The following is a 19,892-nucleotide window of genomic DNA, read 5'->3' as shown; positions in this document are numbered from 1 at the left end:
TATAAAAGTGGTGTTTCATTTTAATCACTAAATGAGACATCACACTATATATATATATATATATATATAGTGATGTTTCATTTTAATCACAGAAAAATGTGGATTTTAGGTTACTTTTTTAATCTGAAAATTGGAGACTTTTTGAAATCAGAGAAAACCAGGATCCCTGCTGATCTCTCACTTCCTGAGTAAGTGCCTTCACCTGTGCTTTGATGTGTTACTTATCTGCTTTAGTACTAATTCCATAAAACGGTAACGATTGGCAAAATTTGGCTTGTAGATATGTGCCAGGGTCTTTTATATTTCTAAAAATATTCATCTATGCAACAGCCACTTATTAATAATGAAATTGGTATAGTATAACATTAAAAAAAATGCATTGCATGGATGAATGTTAACATAATTTCTATGTCAGAAAAACTACATAAAATTGCATTAAGGTTCAGTCTAAAAGGAACTGATATGCATGAACAGGCATAAAAATAAATGCCTTAGCTTTATTCCACAAATGTTTGCGCAACGGATACCCAGTAGCACAAGATAGTGAGTGGTTCTTTAATACAACTGAGAGCAAGAAATGTTAAGCACTAAAAGTATGTCATGCACTAGAGTCAAGATTCTCAGCTGTATTCAAGACAATTGAGGAAACGTAAAAAGGAAAGGTCGAATCCTACAGCATAGGGGATGAGGACAGGTGTGGTGAGTTAACCTAACATATTTTGTTGCATACAGCATGCACCTTTTGTTCCTCAAAAATTAACTCCTGGAAACTAGAGGGCACATTATATGCAAGGAAATACATTAAGAGCAGTTTCTGCTGCTTACTGGCTAAAGCCAAAGTAAAGACTGAGCCAGACCAACAGGGAGCAGAACGATGAGCAGGCTCTGCTCCCTAGCTGCTGCTACTTACTTACAACAAGGAAAGATCTTTTTTTCTTCATTCTGCTTTTCAAAACCAAGTTGTGTGTCTTATTCCAGGGTATGTTATAGGTAAGAAAATACAGTATGTGGTTAAACAAATTCCATTAAAGCACATTGATCCATACCCCCACACCATGAATCCAACTGAAATTTTTCCAAAAGGTAGAAGAGATGCACACAGAGTCACTTTCTTTCATTAATTATGTACAAAGGTAGAAGTGTAGGAAACAGCTTGTATTTTTGTTGTGTTTTCCAGAGATGATGAGCATTTATTAATCCAGCACTACTGCCAAAGTTTGAACCAGGAATCCCCACTGAGCCAGCCCCGAAGCCCTGCCCAGATCCTGATTTCCCTGGAAAGTGAAGAGAGAGGTGAACTAGAGAGAATCCTAGCAGATCTGGAGGAGGAGAACAGGTGATCTGTACATTCCTAAGCATGACTGTAATTGTGTGCATACATGACGTGACCCCAAACAAGCCATGCTACAACCTGAGAAACTGGTTGTTAGGCTGTCTGTTTCATTATGTTTGTCCCAGTGAATCTTCTGCCTGCATTCTCTTCAACAGTTTAGATCTGTGGGGGATGATAAGAATGAAATGGTATCATTATAATCCCATTCATGCTTTTTTTGATACGCTGATGATATTGTGTTCAGCCCTCTTTGCAGAACCTTTGAAATCAGAAATTTAAAGGAAAATATGGGTCACTTAATCTTGTGATTATGGTGTTACTTATTGCAAGTTCTTCAGTCAGTGATGACTAACTCTTTTTGCTGTAATATGCTGTTTACATCAGCTATGTTACAATAATATTTTAAAACTCTTATTTCAGTCTTACCTTATTCCATATTAGCCATTATCTGAAAGAGAGTTTGTGCTGTTGAGCCCTAGAGGAGGCTTTTTTCCCTTGAAAATTACCAGTTGGCTGGCATATTTTTCCTGGAGAGATCGGTCAGAAGTATATATAAAGGAAAGATTTGAAATAGCTTCAAAATAGTATTCTGTTAAAAGATAAAAGAGCTGTGAAATAAAGGTACAATACATTCAGACAGGATAAAATTCACCTCAGTGCCCTTGCCGGGGCTAAAGTGTGTTATAGATGGTGCGTCTTGGCTTTGTGATAATGCTCTGAACAGGGTGAGTGTTCTGCCAGACTAGCAAAAAGAGATACATTTTTGGTGCCATTTTATTTCAGTCTTCTTATAACCTTGCTTTTGACCTCTTGCTTTTCGTTGTTTTTCATCACAAGAGCATGAACAGGTTCCTGCAGCAGCAAAACACTGTAGTCCTTTTTCTGTGGCAGCTGTATTCCACTATCATAAACTCCCACTAACCTTGATCTATCAGATGACTAGCCAATTGAGTATTATGGTTATGAATGTTATTGAAAAATAAGGAGTCCGGTCTCAAACATCATTGGAATTAAAGAAAATAAGTATTGTTAGTATCCAAGCTTTTAGGGTATAAATTCCTTGCATTTCCTTGTTTTTATTCTGCTTCTCTGAGGGCTAAGAATGGTTTTCTTATTTTTAAATGAAGGCAGAGATTTTTGTGTAATCATTTGTTTCTGGAACTGAGGCTTTGAGACATATCACAAGACTCCTGAAAGAATCGGCAACACTTGTTTTCCACTGCCTACAGGATTTTTTGAGTGATTTAGGTGGATTGTAGTGGCCCTTATGTCGCATCACCTTCCAGCCATTAACATAAAGTTTTGGAGTTGTTTAGAGATAAATGATCATTGGCTACCAGAATGACCCTAGATGCCTTTCGCAACTAGCATAGATGAGAGCAGACTGAGAAAAACTGATCTGGTACCCAGATATCCCAGAATGTGACATACACACAAAGCTACCTTTGTGCTTCCTTCTGGACTTGCACCAAATTCTTCTCAGTTATGTCAATTAATTAAGGCCATGTAGCTGTCCTTCCTGAAAGACCACAAAAATACTTTCTTCCCTCTGGAAACTAAGGTGGACTTCTCTGTATGACTTGGCACTTGAACTCCACATATAGCAGGGGTTACTGGTCTCTGTAATGTCTTGTTTGTTTATATCCCCAAAACACTGAAGCATTTACACTGTGCTAAGAGGCACCATTTACAACCCACTGGGTGCATCTAACATGTGCACTTTACTTTGGAGCAGACTAATTGGTTCTACAGTAAAGCATCACAGTCTACATGTATACCAGTATTAGGGCACAGCAAATTAATTAACTCTCTCAGGAACAGTACTATCTTATAACAGAGTGGCTTACTGTGCTAAAACATGTAGATGGTGACTGGTGGCTCGCTCAGCCCACCCAGCCAGCCAGCCCCAGCTCAAACTGCTGCTGTCCCAGGTGCACATGTAGATGCTGGGAGCAGTTGACTCCAAAGCAAGCTGCTCCAGTTTATTACATTGCATTAATTGCATGTGTGGATGCACCCACTGTTACTTTCCCACTCCCTTCTTTTAACATTGAAATAATACGACTTAATTCAGACTATAAATTATTTGGGCCAGGTTCTGTCTGTGTCTGCCAGCACCTAACATAAAGGGATCCAGATGTGATGGCAGTAATTAGACAGTACTATAATACAAGTAGTAATTTTTTTTTAAAATGAAGGTTTGATCACAAACTCTGGTGTTAGATCTGACTAGCCCCAGCAGTAACAACACCATCTCTTTGTAAAAATAGTGGATGTCCCTTTTCTCACTCCAAGTGTGATACCTCAGAATCTCAGTCTGATAAAACTCAGCACCCTGACAGAAGGTTTAAGACAATGATATTTTACAGAGTTTTTTCATATACATGTTTTCCTGATATGTGCTTAAGTAGAGGCACTGAACCTTTTTGGCTGGTGGGCCAGATGGGCATTGTCCAGTCCCTCCGTGAGCTGGATTTGGCTGGGTGGTGGGGGAGAGGGAGGAGTTCCCTTTTGGGACTGGGCAGCCCTGAGTGCCAGGACTTCCAGCTATCAGGGAGCTGCAGTGGTGGGCCTGCTGGGGCCTGGCCACATTCCCCCCTGCCTCAGCTTAACTTCCCGGTGGAAGGGAGGGCTGCTCTAGCACCCCTGGGTTTCTGGCTTGAGCCACTGCAGGCATGTGCTGAACGTCTATCCACTTGCAAACCAGGTCATTCACTGCAGGTTAGACTAACCTGCAAAGACTGAATCAATTCAAGCTTTTTGAATGTCTGTCCCTAGCCAGAATGTACCAGGAATCAAAGCCAGGTGCAGCTGCACCACTGCACCCCCTTTGGATCTATCCCTGGGTAGTGGTACCACCTCACAATTTCTTACAAGCTTTTTATTCATTTTACTTGGGAAACATTTAAAATGTGTTCCTTATCATTTTATTTTAGTCTGTTTTACCATCCTATTTCTGTAAAAAGAATGCTTTTCCTATTTTTAGGTCTCCCTCTTCCTAACTACTATAATGAAAACTTAGTAGAATATCTTCTAAAATTTGAACTGCTGGAATATTTGGCTTCCCCCCCTCCACTGAGTTGTAGGGAGTACAACAGCCTCAAAGCTGCTTTTGTCCTCATGTAGCTGAGTGCCTCTTCAGACTTGATGAATAATGACTGCCCTATAGTTGCCAGTAGTTGGAAAGTGCTTATAGTAATGCATCTCTAAAAAAAAAAAAAAAAAAAAAAAGCTGTAGAGATATAAATCTTCTGAGACATTGATTGCTCTATGCAAACCACAATATCAGAATGAGGGGGAGTTACTGTTTACCAGAGTGAGCAGTTACCCAGTTTATCAGTCATGCAAACCAATGCCTTTCTAAGAAGCCTTCAACTTCACACAGATTCCTATGCTTATTGATGCTTCTGGGGCAAAATTCCCAGCCATATGGCCCAGTGGGACTTTCATTGCTAAACAATGAACCTCACAAATGATGACGGTAAACAAGAACTCAGGAGTGAATTATCCTGTTGTTTTGATTTCAAATATGTAATGTTTATTTTCCGTATCATTTTACTTTATCAATGTTTAGATGAGGTACAACCCTAGTTCATAAAATAGTTTTCCATCTTATTTGTACATCTTTTATTAAAATATGTGTATTTTCTAATGACAAGTTATGTCAGTTTTATTAGACTATGACATCCAGATATAAAGTCATCTGGCCTGAATTATGGTTTAGTACGGCTGGATTATAGATATTGTGACTGTTTTCTCATTCACTCTCATTTTGATAAGATTGTTGTCTCTTTTTCTTTTTACTTTTTAGGTCTGTAGCTTTTAAAATATGCTCTTTTTTCTGAGCACAAATGTCTAATTCTGACAGCCATGGGCAATGCCTTAGGAACCTGGCCTGCAACAACATTTCTTTTTTACCACAAACATTGAGACAGTACTCCAGAGCTAGGAAAAGTAAATAAGTTCTTTCTCTCTGGATAGCATGCCATATACATGTCTGTCTGGGATCATGCAAGTTCAGAACCCTGCCACTGTGCAGGGTGCTGTACTAGATGGCTCTTGATGTCTCTTCTAACTCTATGATTCTTCTCTAGTCTAGACAATACAGTCTCATTCAGAGTAAAATCTTCTATTCAAGATTTTTAGCTTTCTTTTCCTGGATATGTGGAATTAGCCCTAGTTCAATAGACTAAGTGCTAATTATATCACTTGCCATGTTGTTCCGAAATCACTCTCAGAACATGAGAATCAGCTGATAAGATGAGCCTACCAGTATTCAGAACTATACACCTTTTAGCTAGAGAAAATCTCTTATGTTGCCAGCATCCCAGTGTCACCTTGGATACTGACAAGTTGACCAAGTTTAGTTGCAGGAAATCCAAAACTGTAGACATCTCATTGACTGAACCATATCATAAAGTACTCTAGGGCCTATTATGTTGGGTGCTAACTTTCACTCAGCTGTCTAGTCTAAGTCTGGTGTCTAGATTTAAGCACACTTGACTGTGTAGGCTACTTGTCTAAAGTTGTTGTGAGTTGACATAAGTGGTGTTATCTGGGTATGTTAAGCCTGCTGCCAGGGATCCATCCCTCTGATAAGCCACTTGCTTGAAGCAGGTTGATACGTAGCATAAACATTGACTTAGTTCAAGTGTTCCTACCCAACAGAGTTCAGTATCTAAGATCCAGCATCATTAACCACTTGTCAAAGTATTTTGGTCCCAGGTTCTCAAGATTGCCCACATCAACTGGGTCTAATACACATTATTGACTAGCTGACTGTGAAGCCAAGAAACAGTACCATTCATCAGCAATTCCAAAAAAGTAGTAGCTTTATCTTAGTATAGAATCCCACATTCACTGTTTTCACCATCTAAGCATTTTCCACAGGACACTGTTGTTCCCTCTTGCTCCTGCAGATTCAGGTAAGAGTAAGCTAGTATAAGTGCATTTCCAAGGCTTCAGCATGTACAACAAACAACTTGATGCATCTCAGCACCAGGTGAGAGTAGAGAGTCTTCCTGGTACTGACATAGAATAGGTTCATAGCTACACAGCACATAGAAATCAGTACGTCAGTAATGATACTGGTTTTATATAACTTCTGAAACCAGCACAACTGTTTGTCTGTAGAGAGCAAGCAAGAGGGTATGGCTCAGTAAGATGGAAAGGGAGGGAGCCCTGGAATCTGGACCTTGTTCCTATCCACAATGGAGCGAAAACTCCCCCACTGCTGTCTATTCATTTTAGCCAATGACTTCTAAATGTAGAAGATGGAAACAACATTGGGGGCTGGAATACAAATCCAGGGTTCCTGCCCTTCTTGGGGAGCGCCCATCTCTGAGTCACACTCTCTCAAGCTTGCTTTCCTATCCCACATATCTTCCCATCTTGGCTGCCATTGGGCCAGCTACAGTTGGAGGGCACTCTTAGGCCTGCATTTCCAATGGTTTTGTGGTTAACACATTTTGCTGAGGGTAGGAGATGTAAGTTCAAAACCCATCTGGGTGAGGCGGCCTAGAACTTGGGTCTCCCACTTACTTGACATGTGCTTTAACCACCAGGTTGGACTAAAATGTGGGAGGGTTCTCTTCTACCTTTGTTTTTGTGACTTACATAAAGTTTTATGCCTTTCTGGGGTGAGGGGAAAGGGAGTGGGATCTAAAATCCTTGTAAGTGACTCTAAATACCATTTATGGGCATTTTTACACGTGCTTCTGACACGAAGCCAGGTGCTATTAATTAGCAAGCTGTGCTAATTAAAAGCACACATGCATCATGTGTATCAGTGGCACAGCATGTCCCCGCGCTGAGAAAATAGCAACGGGGCACTTTGAATGTGTTTTATTTCAAAGCACGCTGCCGCCATTTTCTCAGCACAGAGGTGCACTGCACCACTGATACACAGGATGCACGAGGCTGCCAGAGCACGTCAATTTACATCCTCCAGCAGACTTGATTAATTGAGTCTGCTTCTATGTGCTGGGTTGGAGCAGGCTTCCTGCATGTGTGTAAGTGCCCTATGTGACTAAATTAGCAGCATAAGGACTACTTGTCCATTCAGAGGTGAAGCTGCATTTGGGCCAATATGTTTCACTGTGGAAGAAGTGCTGACCTTACTACCTATTTGGATTAAGGAAGATGTTCAACTTTATTGTGTTGGATAATCCTATGCCATACAACCATCACATACAGGCTCCATTTCAGAACTACTTACATACTGTGATCACAGTTATATGCCATTACAGGTGTTTCAGAGTCTAATAAAACTCATAGGAGAATTTAGAGGATGTTATTTGGCCTGTAAATTAAAATGTCAATGTGAATTTAGTTTTGCTGGCAAAAGTATTAAAAAGATGTCTGTTTTCACAATTTCTAATCTGTCCCTGCTAGGGCATAGAGTAAAGAATTTAAAAACCAAGAATATCTAGGCCACTACTTCTGAGGAATAAGTAGTCAGCCTATGGTACCATTTTTTTTCTTTGGAATATAGTAAAGGCACATCATAGCAATAAAATCCCAATACAGCTTATTATACCTGCTTTCTGTGAAGATTTCTACTATAAGATTTTATTTTATCATTATTAAGATAGACTGCATTGTCTGTAACTAAACTTTTAGTTTTTATCTCGCTCTCTTCTTATTGCTTGATAGTCATCTGAATGTTCAGAATTTGTTCTTTAAAAAATAAAATATTATTCACTATCTAGAGTTCTTGTTTCTGGTATTGAATAGCACTTTCTAATATGGATGTGTATAACCCCATATCTGATATTAATCAATGCAATGTTTTATTCAAGTGAGTGATTGAAGGCCATTTAGTCCAATATAGAGTTAATGGGATAATAACGAGTTAGAAATTTGGGGTAGCCTAAAGAGTTAGACCTGCATTTCTGTGTCACCCATCTATCAAAATATTAATAGAATTTTGAATTTAATTCCCTGATCAGCTCATTGTTCAGTGCCCTGTTATTAGAGTACCCAAATGTGGACCATAATCCTAATGGTGCTGTTTGTGTTTCAGACCTTTGCTATGCAGCGTGAGTACAAATCTATCCAAGGTGGCAACCTTTTGTCCACCTAATCAAAGTCAAAGCCTGAGGATTGCAGCCAACTCAAATTCAGATGGTTTAACTAGGCTTAAATTATTGCCCAAATCATTTGCCCACCCTTAACAGTTGCATGTCTTATATAATATCAGTTTACAGCATGCTAAATTGTATAGCCATAGTATGGGAGATGCTGTACTAATCTACTTTGAGAAGATATTAAGACTTTACCTTTTCTATATCAACAGAAACCTGCAAGCAGAATATGACCGACTGAAGCAGCAGCATGATCACAAAGGACTCTCTCCACTGCCATCCCCACCTGAGATGATGCCTATCTCCCCCCAAAGTCCCCGAGATGCTGAGCTCATTGCGGAAGCTAAGCTGCTTCGCCAGCACAAGGGCCGCCTGGAAGCCAGGATGCAGATTCTTGAGGATCACAACAAACAGCTGGAGTCACAGCTGCACAGGCTGAGACAACTGCTGGAACAGGTGAGCCATCAGGCTTTTTTATTTGGATTTTGAAAGAATGATTTTTCTAAAGCATAGTTTGAAACATCACCTATAATTGTAACCCATTTAGAAGTGGTATTTGTAAGTGCTAGCCAGAGAAGAGAAAGAGTTGATCTTTCTGTAGATAAGTGGTAAAATAAGACCACAATTAGTGCATTTTTTGTGATCTGTTTCTTCTTTTAACTCACAGCTGCATTTTATAAAAAGGGGCTGTGTAGTCATGGGATAGATGCAAACTATACAATAACCAGCTTGTTTTCTTCTAATATTTCAGCCCCAGGCAGATGCCAAGGTGAATGGTACAACTCTGTCCTCTCCTTCTACCTCCTTACAGAGGTCAGATAGCAGTCAGCCAATGCTTCTCCGTGTTGTTGGCAGCCAGACTTCCGAAACCATGGGTAAGTTCAAACTGTAATCAAAGATTGTTTTATATCACCTTAACACTATAGGCTTAAGTATTTGGCATTGTGTAGTGTCACAGATGTCTTGACATCAAACACAGAGCTCATCCAGAGTTTGTTTTTTATAAAAATGGGCAGCACAGATAACCTAAAGTATCCAGGTAAAACATATAAAAGCCAAGGATCAAGGAGAGCCACTTCCACACAGTGATCCCTGGTAACGTCTCTGATGGCCAAGAGCTCCCAAATCGACAAAAACACCAAAGTGCACGCAGATAAAGATCTGGACACCATTTTTGTCATATGAAAGAGAGTATAAAAGCCAGGACGTTTAACTTAATTTGACCTTCTTGTAGACAGAATAATTATGACTGAAGACTTAAAACATACAAGCAATCATCCTAGTATTTTAGCTGATAGCATCTTAAAAGGCAGAGCAGAGGTGTATTTCATAGACTAACCAAATCAAAGATGCGTAACCTTTCATGAGTAACATCATAGCATCTGTTAAAGTGATTTATTGCTCATGAAAGCTTATGCATTGGATTCAATTAGACTGTAAGGTACACCTCTACCCTGCCTTCTACCTGATATCTTCCTATTTTAAAATACCATTTTTAAATAAATAGAATTGCAATGCCACTCGCAAGCAACACCTACCTGGTTGCTTTTATAAAAATGTATGTGTTGATAAACAGGGATCCTGGTTTTCTCTGAGAAAAAAAATCCACATTTCCATGTTTAAACTGAAACACCACTAAAATTAGTGGTGTTTCATTTTGGAATGGAAAAATGTGGATTTGGGGTTACTAATTAAAAACAAAAATTGGGGATTTTTTAATCAGAGAAAACCAGGATCCCTGGTGATACCCTACAACCCATATGATAGGGTAAGTTTTATTAATAATATTCAGTATATGATGGCTGGGAATTTTGCTTGTGTGTCTCTATAGTAAGTTTTCTGTAATTTTCCTAGGTGACATAAGTATTTGTTGTCCAGGAAGAAGGATTCATTTCAAGTAACATCATTAGTATGCAGTAATGTTCGCTTGCAACAAATTAATTTAATTAGATTACCTCAACGTACTAATATAGTTCATAGTATATATTAATATCAGTGCTACCAGTATAAGATAACATAGTATAGGAATATTACAGAAGATAAAAGTGAGAGAAGAGTAGTCAGGATCAATAGGGGATTTTACTGTAGGGCCTCTGTGGTAGCTTATTTTCTTACTTAGTCACCTATACCATAAACAAACTAGAAAATTTATTATGAGCGTAATAATAACCGATTTAGGTCAGTGATCCAAAGAAATTAAATTTTGTAAGCCTTATCATTTCATGACACACTTAATTACTCCTTTTTATGTTTTTTTCCCTTTTGCCATAAAATGTATTACTTAGAAGTATGCAAACAAAAACAGAAATGCAGCAGTTACCAGCCTCCTTATTAACAGATGATTAAGTCTATGTCACATCATAAGTTAGGCCAAAAATAAAATAATTTGCTTCTCATCGTGCAAAACATGACAAAAAATTATGCTCATTTTAACTAATTTGTTGTACCAGAATTAGTTAGGAGTGTTTTTTTTTTCTTTTTTAAACAAAATTTAGAAGGGCACAAAACATTTAATTGATTTCAGTATAATCATAATGGCTAGGTACAGACAGTCAAAAAGCCCAAGGCTGAATTGATTCAGTCTTTGCAGGTTAGTCCAAGCTGTGCAAATTGAACCAATTAACGAATGGACAAATGTTCACTTTTGAATCAGGAAATGCCAGAAGCCAGGGGTGCTACAGCACACCTGCCAGCCACAGCCAAAGGAGAGGAGAGAAAGCCCTCCAAAAAGGCTCTTACCCCTCCCTGCTGGAGCAGAGCGGGCATGGTCAAGCACCAGTCTGAAGTAGTCTGCTGTAGGGTGGGGGTTTAAATCCCTTCCCAGGCCAGGGTGGCCATCATAAAGTACAGTCCGGTTGTCCTCTGTCCTCTATTGATACCAAACAGGACACCTTTATGTCCTCTATTTTTCTCTTGAAGAGAAAAGTAGAGGACATAAAGGCGTCAGGTTTCATATCAATAGAGAACAGAGTAGCAGAAAACCGGGATGTCCTTTATGATGGCCACCCTATCCCTGGCCCACATGGGACACCAGCTGGGGTCTGGGGGGGAAAGAAAACATCCTTTCTCTGAAGCAAGAGTATATTGAACACAGCAATTTGCAACCTCAAGCACACAACTTAAGAACAACCAAAAACTCTTGCCTATGCTAAGATACATCCCAGTAAAACACAATGAGAGTGCACACAGCTTAGTCTAACTTGAAATGGACTATAATAAACCAAGAAGACAAGAGAAAGCCTTGCATAAATCTTACATAATCCTGAGGGTGGAGTGTCTCCTTACAGCCAGGTATTCAGGAAAGTATTCCCATCTTTTATACGTTCTGCTTTATAATGTAAATGTACCTCTCTGCATTCTTTGGTCAAGCTGTCTGCAACCCTCAAGCCATCTGGGACCCTCTTCTGTTCCCTTAGCTCCATCTCCTCACATACATGTGATGATTGTGCCAGGTCTTTACCAACACCTCCCACCTCTCAGTCTGGTCTTGCAGGGCTAGGCTCTGCACTCATAGGGCGCATCCAGACAAGCACAGCCATGCAGTATGTGACACTGTAAACACATTTGCAGCACCACATACCGCGCAGTCCTGTGCTCTCCATGCTGCACGGGCATGCTGCCCAAGTGTGTGCTGCGCTGGGTTTTTTTCTGTAGGTTTTTTTGACCTGTGGATACCCAGGAGTAAAAAAAAATGCAAAAAAAAAATGGAGCAATGCATGTTCGGCCAGCACGTGCTGAAAAGCGGAGCCAGGCCACCCGGAGCCGTGCTCCGCTCCCAACCTGGCTGCACATGGCAGAATCACTGTAGCTTCAGCCCCAGGAGGCCCCTACAACCCCAGGTAATGGTCCTGGGGCCAGCCCAGTGCTGGCATCAGCCTCCCCTACCCCAATTGGGGCAACTTGCTGTGCGCCAAAGCACATGTGGCACAGACATTCTCTGGGGACAAGAAGTGGCAGCGCAAGGTGCACCGCCTCTACTTGTCCTCGGGGAACCAAACACATGTCCTTCCACGTGTGGCAGGGGCAAGCCTGGTTCCCCAGCCTCTTCCCCCTCCCCCATGGCTTGGGGGAGCTTGGGGAAATCCTGCCCCCTCCCCTCTCCCTTCCCCTCCTCTTATCAACTGCTTACTTTAGTCTCGCCAGAGGTGGGAGGGGGTGGTGTCTTCTCCTTAAGAAGGGTCCTATCTTGTCCCTTCCTCCAATAAGTCTCTGGATACAAAAAGGCAGGTGAAATCACCGCCCCTCCTGCCGCATCGGGGAGGCAGGCCTCGCACAGCCTGTTATGCCCCCGGGCCATGGGGGCTCAGAGAAGCCAGAAGTGTTGCGATGGGCACTTCCAGTTTCACTTTATCTTACAAGCCGGCATAATGGTTAGTGGAGCATGCCGGCTTGTAAGATGCCGGATAGCACAGCTTTTACTGTACTTGGAAAAAGGTTCTTTGAAAGCTTCCGGGCATAGACACCCTTCTTCAGGCAGTGTGAGATTCTGCTGATGCAATGAGTTCTCCATGGTAGAAAAGAAGCTAAAGAAAACAAGAAGTCTGTGAAGAGGTAAATGAGAGGAAGCTTGGAAGACGAAGGGATAGGAAAACGCATGCTGCTAGGTAGGTGGGTTAATAACAGAAACAGTCAAAGTTGTTAGTCCCATACTGCAATCTCAATAGCTCTTGGATTAACATTTTAACAAGGTGCTAGTTACCTTTGCTGTGCAGGCAGTGGTTTGACGTGCAGTTGTTAAAGGAACAGCAAGGAGGCAATAAACCTCCTCCCTGCCCTCTTAACTATGCCAGCTGGCATCTGGTCATGCCCCGCCGCTGCCGCTGGAGCAGTAAGTGGGGAGGGGCTCTGACAGGGGCTGCTGTAGCCCGGCCAGGCAGGCCCCAGCTGGGGTCCTGAGGGGAGAGAGGAGGAAATAAGGCTCCCTTCTTGTCCCCTTTGCCTCAGGGGGCCATGCTGGGGTGGCATCCTGCCATGCCCCTGTCCCTACTCTGCCTAGTGAGTAGAGGGGTGGGGCCAGCCCTACTCGCTGTAGCAGACAGCACAGCCCTGCCCAGCCCAGGACTGAAAAGCATGCTGGGCTGCTGGGGGACTCTGGGAGGGGAGGAAGGGATCTAGGACAGAAGTTCTGTAAACCAGTTTGACACAAATCATTTAAGTCTGATACTACATTCAACCAGGTTTATCCTAACCCAGTTTCGGCCGTTTTGAAACTGGTTTATGTGCACTGAGCTTCTGTTTTGTTACAGGTTTAAACCAGTTTCTGCTCACTTAAACCAGTTTATGTGTAACTTCTGTCCCTAGGCAATGAGACCCAGTAATGAAGTAGTCTCACAGTGTTATGTGACAGAGATCACACAGTCTTATGAGCCATGCTAATGTGAAATGTTCTTAACTGATAATGTTTGTCATGTTTTCTTCTTTCCCATCCCAGAAGATTTGAGGCTATGAGGCTGTCTGCTTTTGAAATGCAATTCAAAACAGAACAAAAATAATGAGGATGCTGAGAAAGAAACTTCTCTAGCCTAAATCAAAATCTAGTTTTAGATAATACTGTTCATACAAAAGGTGTGTTCCACCTCTCTTTTTCAGAGCACTGATTTGCATAATGGTAGCTACTTATCATCTTCCCTTGGTAAGAAGGACTTCTTTTTTGGGTTAAATCCTGCTACAGTTATCTCTGTAAATTATCGCTGTAGTCTTAAAGTTAGATTACAGCAATCTGTTCTCCACAGAGCTGTAATGTCGAAATGCTTCCAAAATGCAGAAATCTGCACATGAAATAGGCTTGCATACTAGAGCGCGTTACACCTCTAGTTTTTGATCTGCCCTGGTGATAAACTGACTCCTGAGTGAGACTTGAAGGCATTGGTTTTGTCATTCAGGTATTAGGGTCCCAACCTTTTGCTTCTCTCCTTTCCATATTGTAGTAGTTGAGGCCACCTGAAACAGTTCAGCTAAGAGTTTCTTTGTGATAGTGATTAGTAAGGGAGCATTTCTTAGAGAATATTTTTGCTAAGCATTATATGATTTGCAAACTTATTTCCCAGCTCAATGTACCAGTAGCCCTTCTAAGCATGCTGTAAGATACTGTTCTACCAGCATGGTACCAGTACCAGCAATGGTTTGGGTTGAGTTTTTGTTATGGCTGTTTGTGTGATGTCCTGTCTCAACGGTTTATTTAAATGTATGTCAATTTTAAGTAATCTTTTCTTAGCCAGTTAGCATTGAACATAGGAGTTTTGACCAAGAGGACAAACATAGCTGAGCTCATATCTGTGCTCATTATTCTGTGGACCCTAGTGCCTGCCTTTATTGAGGGAAAATAATGTTGACCAAGACAACAGTTATTCCCTAATCTTTGGATTTTTAAAAGTTTTGACTTCACTATCTGGGTTGAAGAAGTACAGTGCTTGAGTATGGGTGGCAATATCTGGCTCTGAATATCCATTTTGATATCTGCCAGAGGTTGAAAAAAATTATTTTAGTTTTGCTAAATTTTCCAGTGATGGCACCTCTAACAAGGCAACATTTGATGTGAAAATGAGTCCTGCTGCCTCAAAGTGCAGACATGGGCTAATCCTGAGAGTAGAGAGTATGAGCAATCTTGTAAAAGTTAGATTTTATCTTGTCTCTTGTATTAGAAAATTCAGTAACGTGGAATATAAAAAAGTTGAATTTTTGCTAGCATTAACATTGTTTAGGTTGCATTGGTTTTTCAAGCTGAGTGTTAAGACACATTGTATATTCATCACTAACAACAGGGGACTGTGCATTAGAGGACAAAGGCTCATCAAGTCATTTTCAAAATGATGATGCACCTTTAGATGCTTGTTACAGATGGCAAAGCAGCTTTTGCATCTTAATGTGGGATTAGAAGAGACAAATAAAAGAGAGTGAATCTCACTCACTGAGTATCCTCCAGGTTTATTCTCCTTTTAGAAACCATGCTTTTGAAGGACTTTACTGTTATTAGGAGGTAGATTAAAAACTAGCAAAAGTACCCTCCTTTGGTGTACAATTGGGCAGATGGCTTTTGATTCTGTGAAAACATCAGAAAATGTAAAGTTACCTGTGAAAATGAAATGTATTAAAACTCCCATTAAGCTTCTCCCTTATAATCAGGTTACAGAAATTATTCAAAGGGACAAATGTATTTTGCTTTGTTAAACTGCTGCTAAAACCTTCTACAGTACAATTGAATGTTCCTGAAGCTCCAATCTGATGCAATTAAACTGTCAGAAATATTAATACTGATGCAGATGAGTATTTCAGTTAGTTCTGATTTACTCTGGTAGGCAACACATTGTTAAAATGAATTCAGCACCATTAGACAGCTACTCAGACCGCACTATCACAGCAGTAACATTTGGTCCCAGTAATGGAATGAAAGCAGCTGAAAGAGAGGCCATCATTTGGCTGGACTCACTACCCTTACTAGACATTTTCCCCTAGAGCAGGCTATCCTTTCATTGTTTTTAATTAATTTAATTGAATTTACATGAATTTGTTAAAAAGAAAAATGAAAGGAATATGATTACTGGCAACATTTAAAATTTAGATTGGATATTATCCAGAAGGATTTATTTCAAGTGCTCAGCTTCAGGTTAGGGTGAAGTTGCACATTACATTTAGACATACTAAATCTGTCGAATGTTAAGCAGTGTTAATATTAGAACGTGCTATGAGCAATTGCACATTAAGGGTTATACTGTTTCTTGCCTGCACAACTCTGACTTGTCACTAGAGGTCTGACAAATGGAGGTGTGGCTAGTTGCCGGGATACCTGTGCCCTATCTCTGCTCTGGGTGGTAGGGAAGGAGGCTTTAAGCAGTGCAGATTGGGATACTGGAAGACTGCAAATCATTTATTTTATCACCATGGAGCAGACAGATGTTACCCTAACATCAGCTAAGTAGCACGGTCCAGAGCTAACCCTTGCCAGAAGTGGCATAACTTTGAGAAACTCAGAGGGCACTTAGCACAAGTTAGCGAGCTTTAATGTGCAGGCACTCACATTTTAAGTATCCTTAGTATGGTTTAAGTATAACACGTAACTTTGCCCTTAGGTACATGAAGAAATAGCCTTCAAGATGATCTGTTTACCAGGTATTTTTAAGTGACTTAAATATTCTGATTTGGATTTGTTTTTCAGGTGAGGATGACCTGCTCAATCCTCCCCAGGACACAAGCACAGGTTTGGAGGAGGTGATGGAACAGCTTAACAATTCCTTCCCAAGTACAAGAGGTAAGCTTTCAGCACTCAAAAGCATATATCAGTAGTTAAAAAGATAGATTTCATTAAAGATCACTCAGTTTGATGATATTTTAACAGATCGCGTGCAAGTGCACGCATGTGCATGTAAATGACAGAAACACCTGCTTCTGTCCCTGTTTTTTTCCCTGAGACTGATTCGAGGTCTGTATGTTTGTTTTAAAGGCTACAAAGTAAACCTGTGTTACCTACACAGAATGAAATAACAATTTCCCCTACACCTACGCCAACGATAGGGCCACAGTAACAATTCACACGCTGTATTTCTTACCTTAGAATTTTCCTCTCTTCCCTTTTTTTAGAGTTTTATTTTTTCTTTCCTCTTTTCTGAGAGGAATGTGAACTCAATAATATTAAAATGTAAAGCAGAACTTTCAAACTCATGACATTTGAGTTAGAAAGGAAACAAAACAAGTTGGTGGCTAGTTTGTGCCATGCAAGTGGGGAGTATGTTTGTACAGAGACAACTGTACCTATTTCAATGTCTCATTTCAATAAAAGTTCACCTCTTTTATTTGCTGAAGATAAGCACATGTATTATTTGAATGATGGTTTTCAAAGCCTTTTTAAAAGAAATGTCTTTTTTCTAAGTCAGGATAAAACATCCTGCTGTTGTATTCAAAACTGGAGATGGGACACTTCCTAGTAACTTCAGAGGGCCCACATAATTCCTGTGTCATTTTGTCATTGCCTTCATGGTACCTAGACTTTGTGCAATCCCTGGCTCAACTGGATTTTTTTTCCCACAGGATATGTCTGATTTTATTCCCAAGCCACCCTTTGTGCCATGCTCGCCTTTCTGTGGAGTTTAGCTGCTTTTCTATCCTTTGATTTCAAAGGAAGTCCAGCCCACCAAAAGTGTTCTGATGATACAACAAGTAAAAATTGAAGACAGGCTGGAGAAATTAATGGGCAAATGAATAATAGAAATAGATTAAATTACAGGAATAGCTTAGAAAAAATTATCCAAGAAAATCAGATATTTTTACCTAAGTTTGTCTTCTTCACTGTATAGTCACTTGGGTACTGTACACCTTTAATTTAGCCATCAGACAGAGGAAATATGGGAAGGGTGCTGGAACCAAAATCCTTAGTTAGGCACCTAAAAGAAAGTGTTCTGCTTTTTAAAATTGCTGAGAACATGCAGCTCCCACCGGTGTCAGTAGGTTTTGTAAGTGTGTAGCACATCTCAACATATATGACATTTAAGTGTCCTACATATTCATTTAGGAGTCTAGCTTTAGGTACTCAGGTTTATGCATTTGCTCCATCTTTATTTTACTTAAATTCCTAATCAGAGCTGATGACATTAAAAATAATGTTCCTTTCCTAAATACAAACATGACTTTGACTACGGTGGTCACAATGTTAAAAGTCAATAATTCTGGAGGTGTTTAATGCAGAGTAGTTATTTTGCTGCACTTCACGTGAGAAATAGCTACAACACTTTAGATAACAATCTGCACTGACTGCAAGTAAATAGGGTTTTGTTTTGTTTTTATCTCTGTAAATGAAACAAGACTTCCCAAATATAACTGACATCGTATAAACACTGTAGGGAGCCTTTTGTAAGCAGTGAGATTCTGTATTTTGTAATATAGTCACTCGTATTTAAGTACAAAAAGCAAATGTTTATGTTTGTATCCCAGTGCTGCCAAATGTGTGCATACATCGGTGTAGAATGGTTTCTTCTGTCAGTAACTGCCTTAGAAATGTATTATGCCAGGGGGTTCAAAGATATGGCTTGTGGAGCCACATTATTTGGACCCCTGATCTCCAGTTGACCCACACATCAAATGCAGCATCCACCAGAGACAGGTCCTAGACACAGGGCCCAAGGCACAGTGTCTACTTTGGAACCAGTGCTGCATGTTGCACCCATGCAGGACCAGTCCAAGACTCTCACCAACATGCCAAATCCAGCTCCCCCTGCCGGATCAGTCCAGGACTGGCCATGAGACATGAGGCACAGGCAGCCTTCACTCAAACTGGTCTGAGACAGGCATCACATGCAGTGTGGGTCCTGGAGCAGATGCTGTGTGCAGCACAGTTGCAGACCTGCCAGAGCAGGCACACTAGTGGAGGAAGGGTGTCCTGGACTGGCCCTGCATGGGCGCCATGTACAGTGCAGGCACATGTGCAACATGTCACAGGCCCTGTGCACAGGGTTGGTCCAAGGCATGCCACTTGTAGTGTGAGTGACCCCCACGTCCCAGATCCAGGACCCACCTGCTCCCCAACCTGTGCTGCATGCAGTACCCACCCCAGGCTGGGCTGTAGCAGGTGCCATATGCAGCACAGTCCCAAAACATTTCCCATGGGGACTGGATCTGGCATGTTGGCAGGGAAGGTGTGTTGGGCTGATCTGGCCCCCAGGGCCAGCCCTGTGCTGTTTATCTGGTGCATGGACCAATGTCGCATCCATGGGACCAGATGAGTTTGACTGCCCTGTATTACGCGATGCTCTAAAAGAGATTGCAGATAAAAATATTACAAATGAAAAAAAAGAAAATATCTGGGGCAGATCTCCTGCTAAGCCATAGACATATAAACTAGAATACAGATGTTTAACTAGCAGTTTGATGCTAAAGACTGAGTCAAAGAGTTAAACATGCCATGAACTTGTACATGTAGCACATCAGCGTAAGTGTACCACTCTGAAATCATTTTAAATTTCCTCCAGTCTGTCCAACTTAAAAGGACTGTGTGCATTTCCCTGGCTGTGAAGCCAAGGATGCTATTACTAATTGCAAGCTGCCACCTTCTTCAAGAGGCAAAGCCATAGATGATCAGTCTCTCAGAAATTACATCAGGAATGCTCAGAGCACGTACAGCACAACCTCTGCAGTCCCATTACCAAATTTCCTAACACAAAGTTCTTTCTTCCCACTCCTTATTACCTAAAATATCCCCATGCTGACTACTTTGTTTTGAAAGTCTACTAGGAAAAAAAGAGGATCCATGAGGCTCAAGATTTTCCCTACTTCTTCCCTTCCACTAAATGAAACTAACTAGAGCTAATGGAGCTTCCTGGAAAACAGTTGCAGCCAGGAAGTAGGAAAAGTCTCACCATAAGACACAGGCATGTTTCACACACAGTTGCATTTTATATGCTGCCAATAGGCTTCCTGGGATATGCCCTTGGCATATGGAATGAGGTGGCCCAAACTGAAAGAGCAAGGAAGTCTCATTCAGATTCCTC

At 40.9% G+C, this 19,892-nt stretch overlaps 1 protein-coding gene across 10 annotated transcripts in view; it reads left to right on the top strand.

Annotated features, from left to right (window-relative positions):
• The window catches only part of DMD (dystrophin), a 1,961,037-nt gene that overhangs the window by 1,918,732 nt on the left and 22,413 nt on the right, over positions 1-19,892 (top strand). For all 10 annotated transcript variants that reach the window (XM_025200207.1, XM_014518487.2, XM_025200208.1 and 7 more), the window contains 4 exons: positions 1,178-1,336; positions 8,631-8,874; positions 9,170-9,293; positions 16,571-16,663. In XM_025200207.1, the coding sequence (XP_025055992.1) occupies positions 1,178-1,336; positions 8,631-8,874; positions 9,170-9,293; positions 16,571-16,663 (620 nt within the window). The remainder of the gene's footprint in view (positions 1-1,177; positions 1,337-8,630; positions 8,875-9,169; positions 9,294-16,570; positions 16,664-19,892) is intronic.

This window comes from Alligator sinensis, unplaced genomic scaffold (genome assembly GCF_000455745.1).
Source record: "Alligator sinensis unplaced genomic scaffold, ASM45574v1 scaffold746_1, whole genome shotgun sequence".
In the NCBI taxonomy this organism is placed as follows: Eukaryota; Metazoa; Chordata; order Crocodylia; family Alligatoridae; genus Alligator; species Alligator sinensis.
The sequence above is the reverse complement of the archived record's forward strand: the minus strand, read 5'-3'. Positions and strand labels throughout refer to the sequence as shown.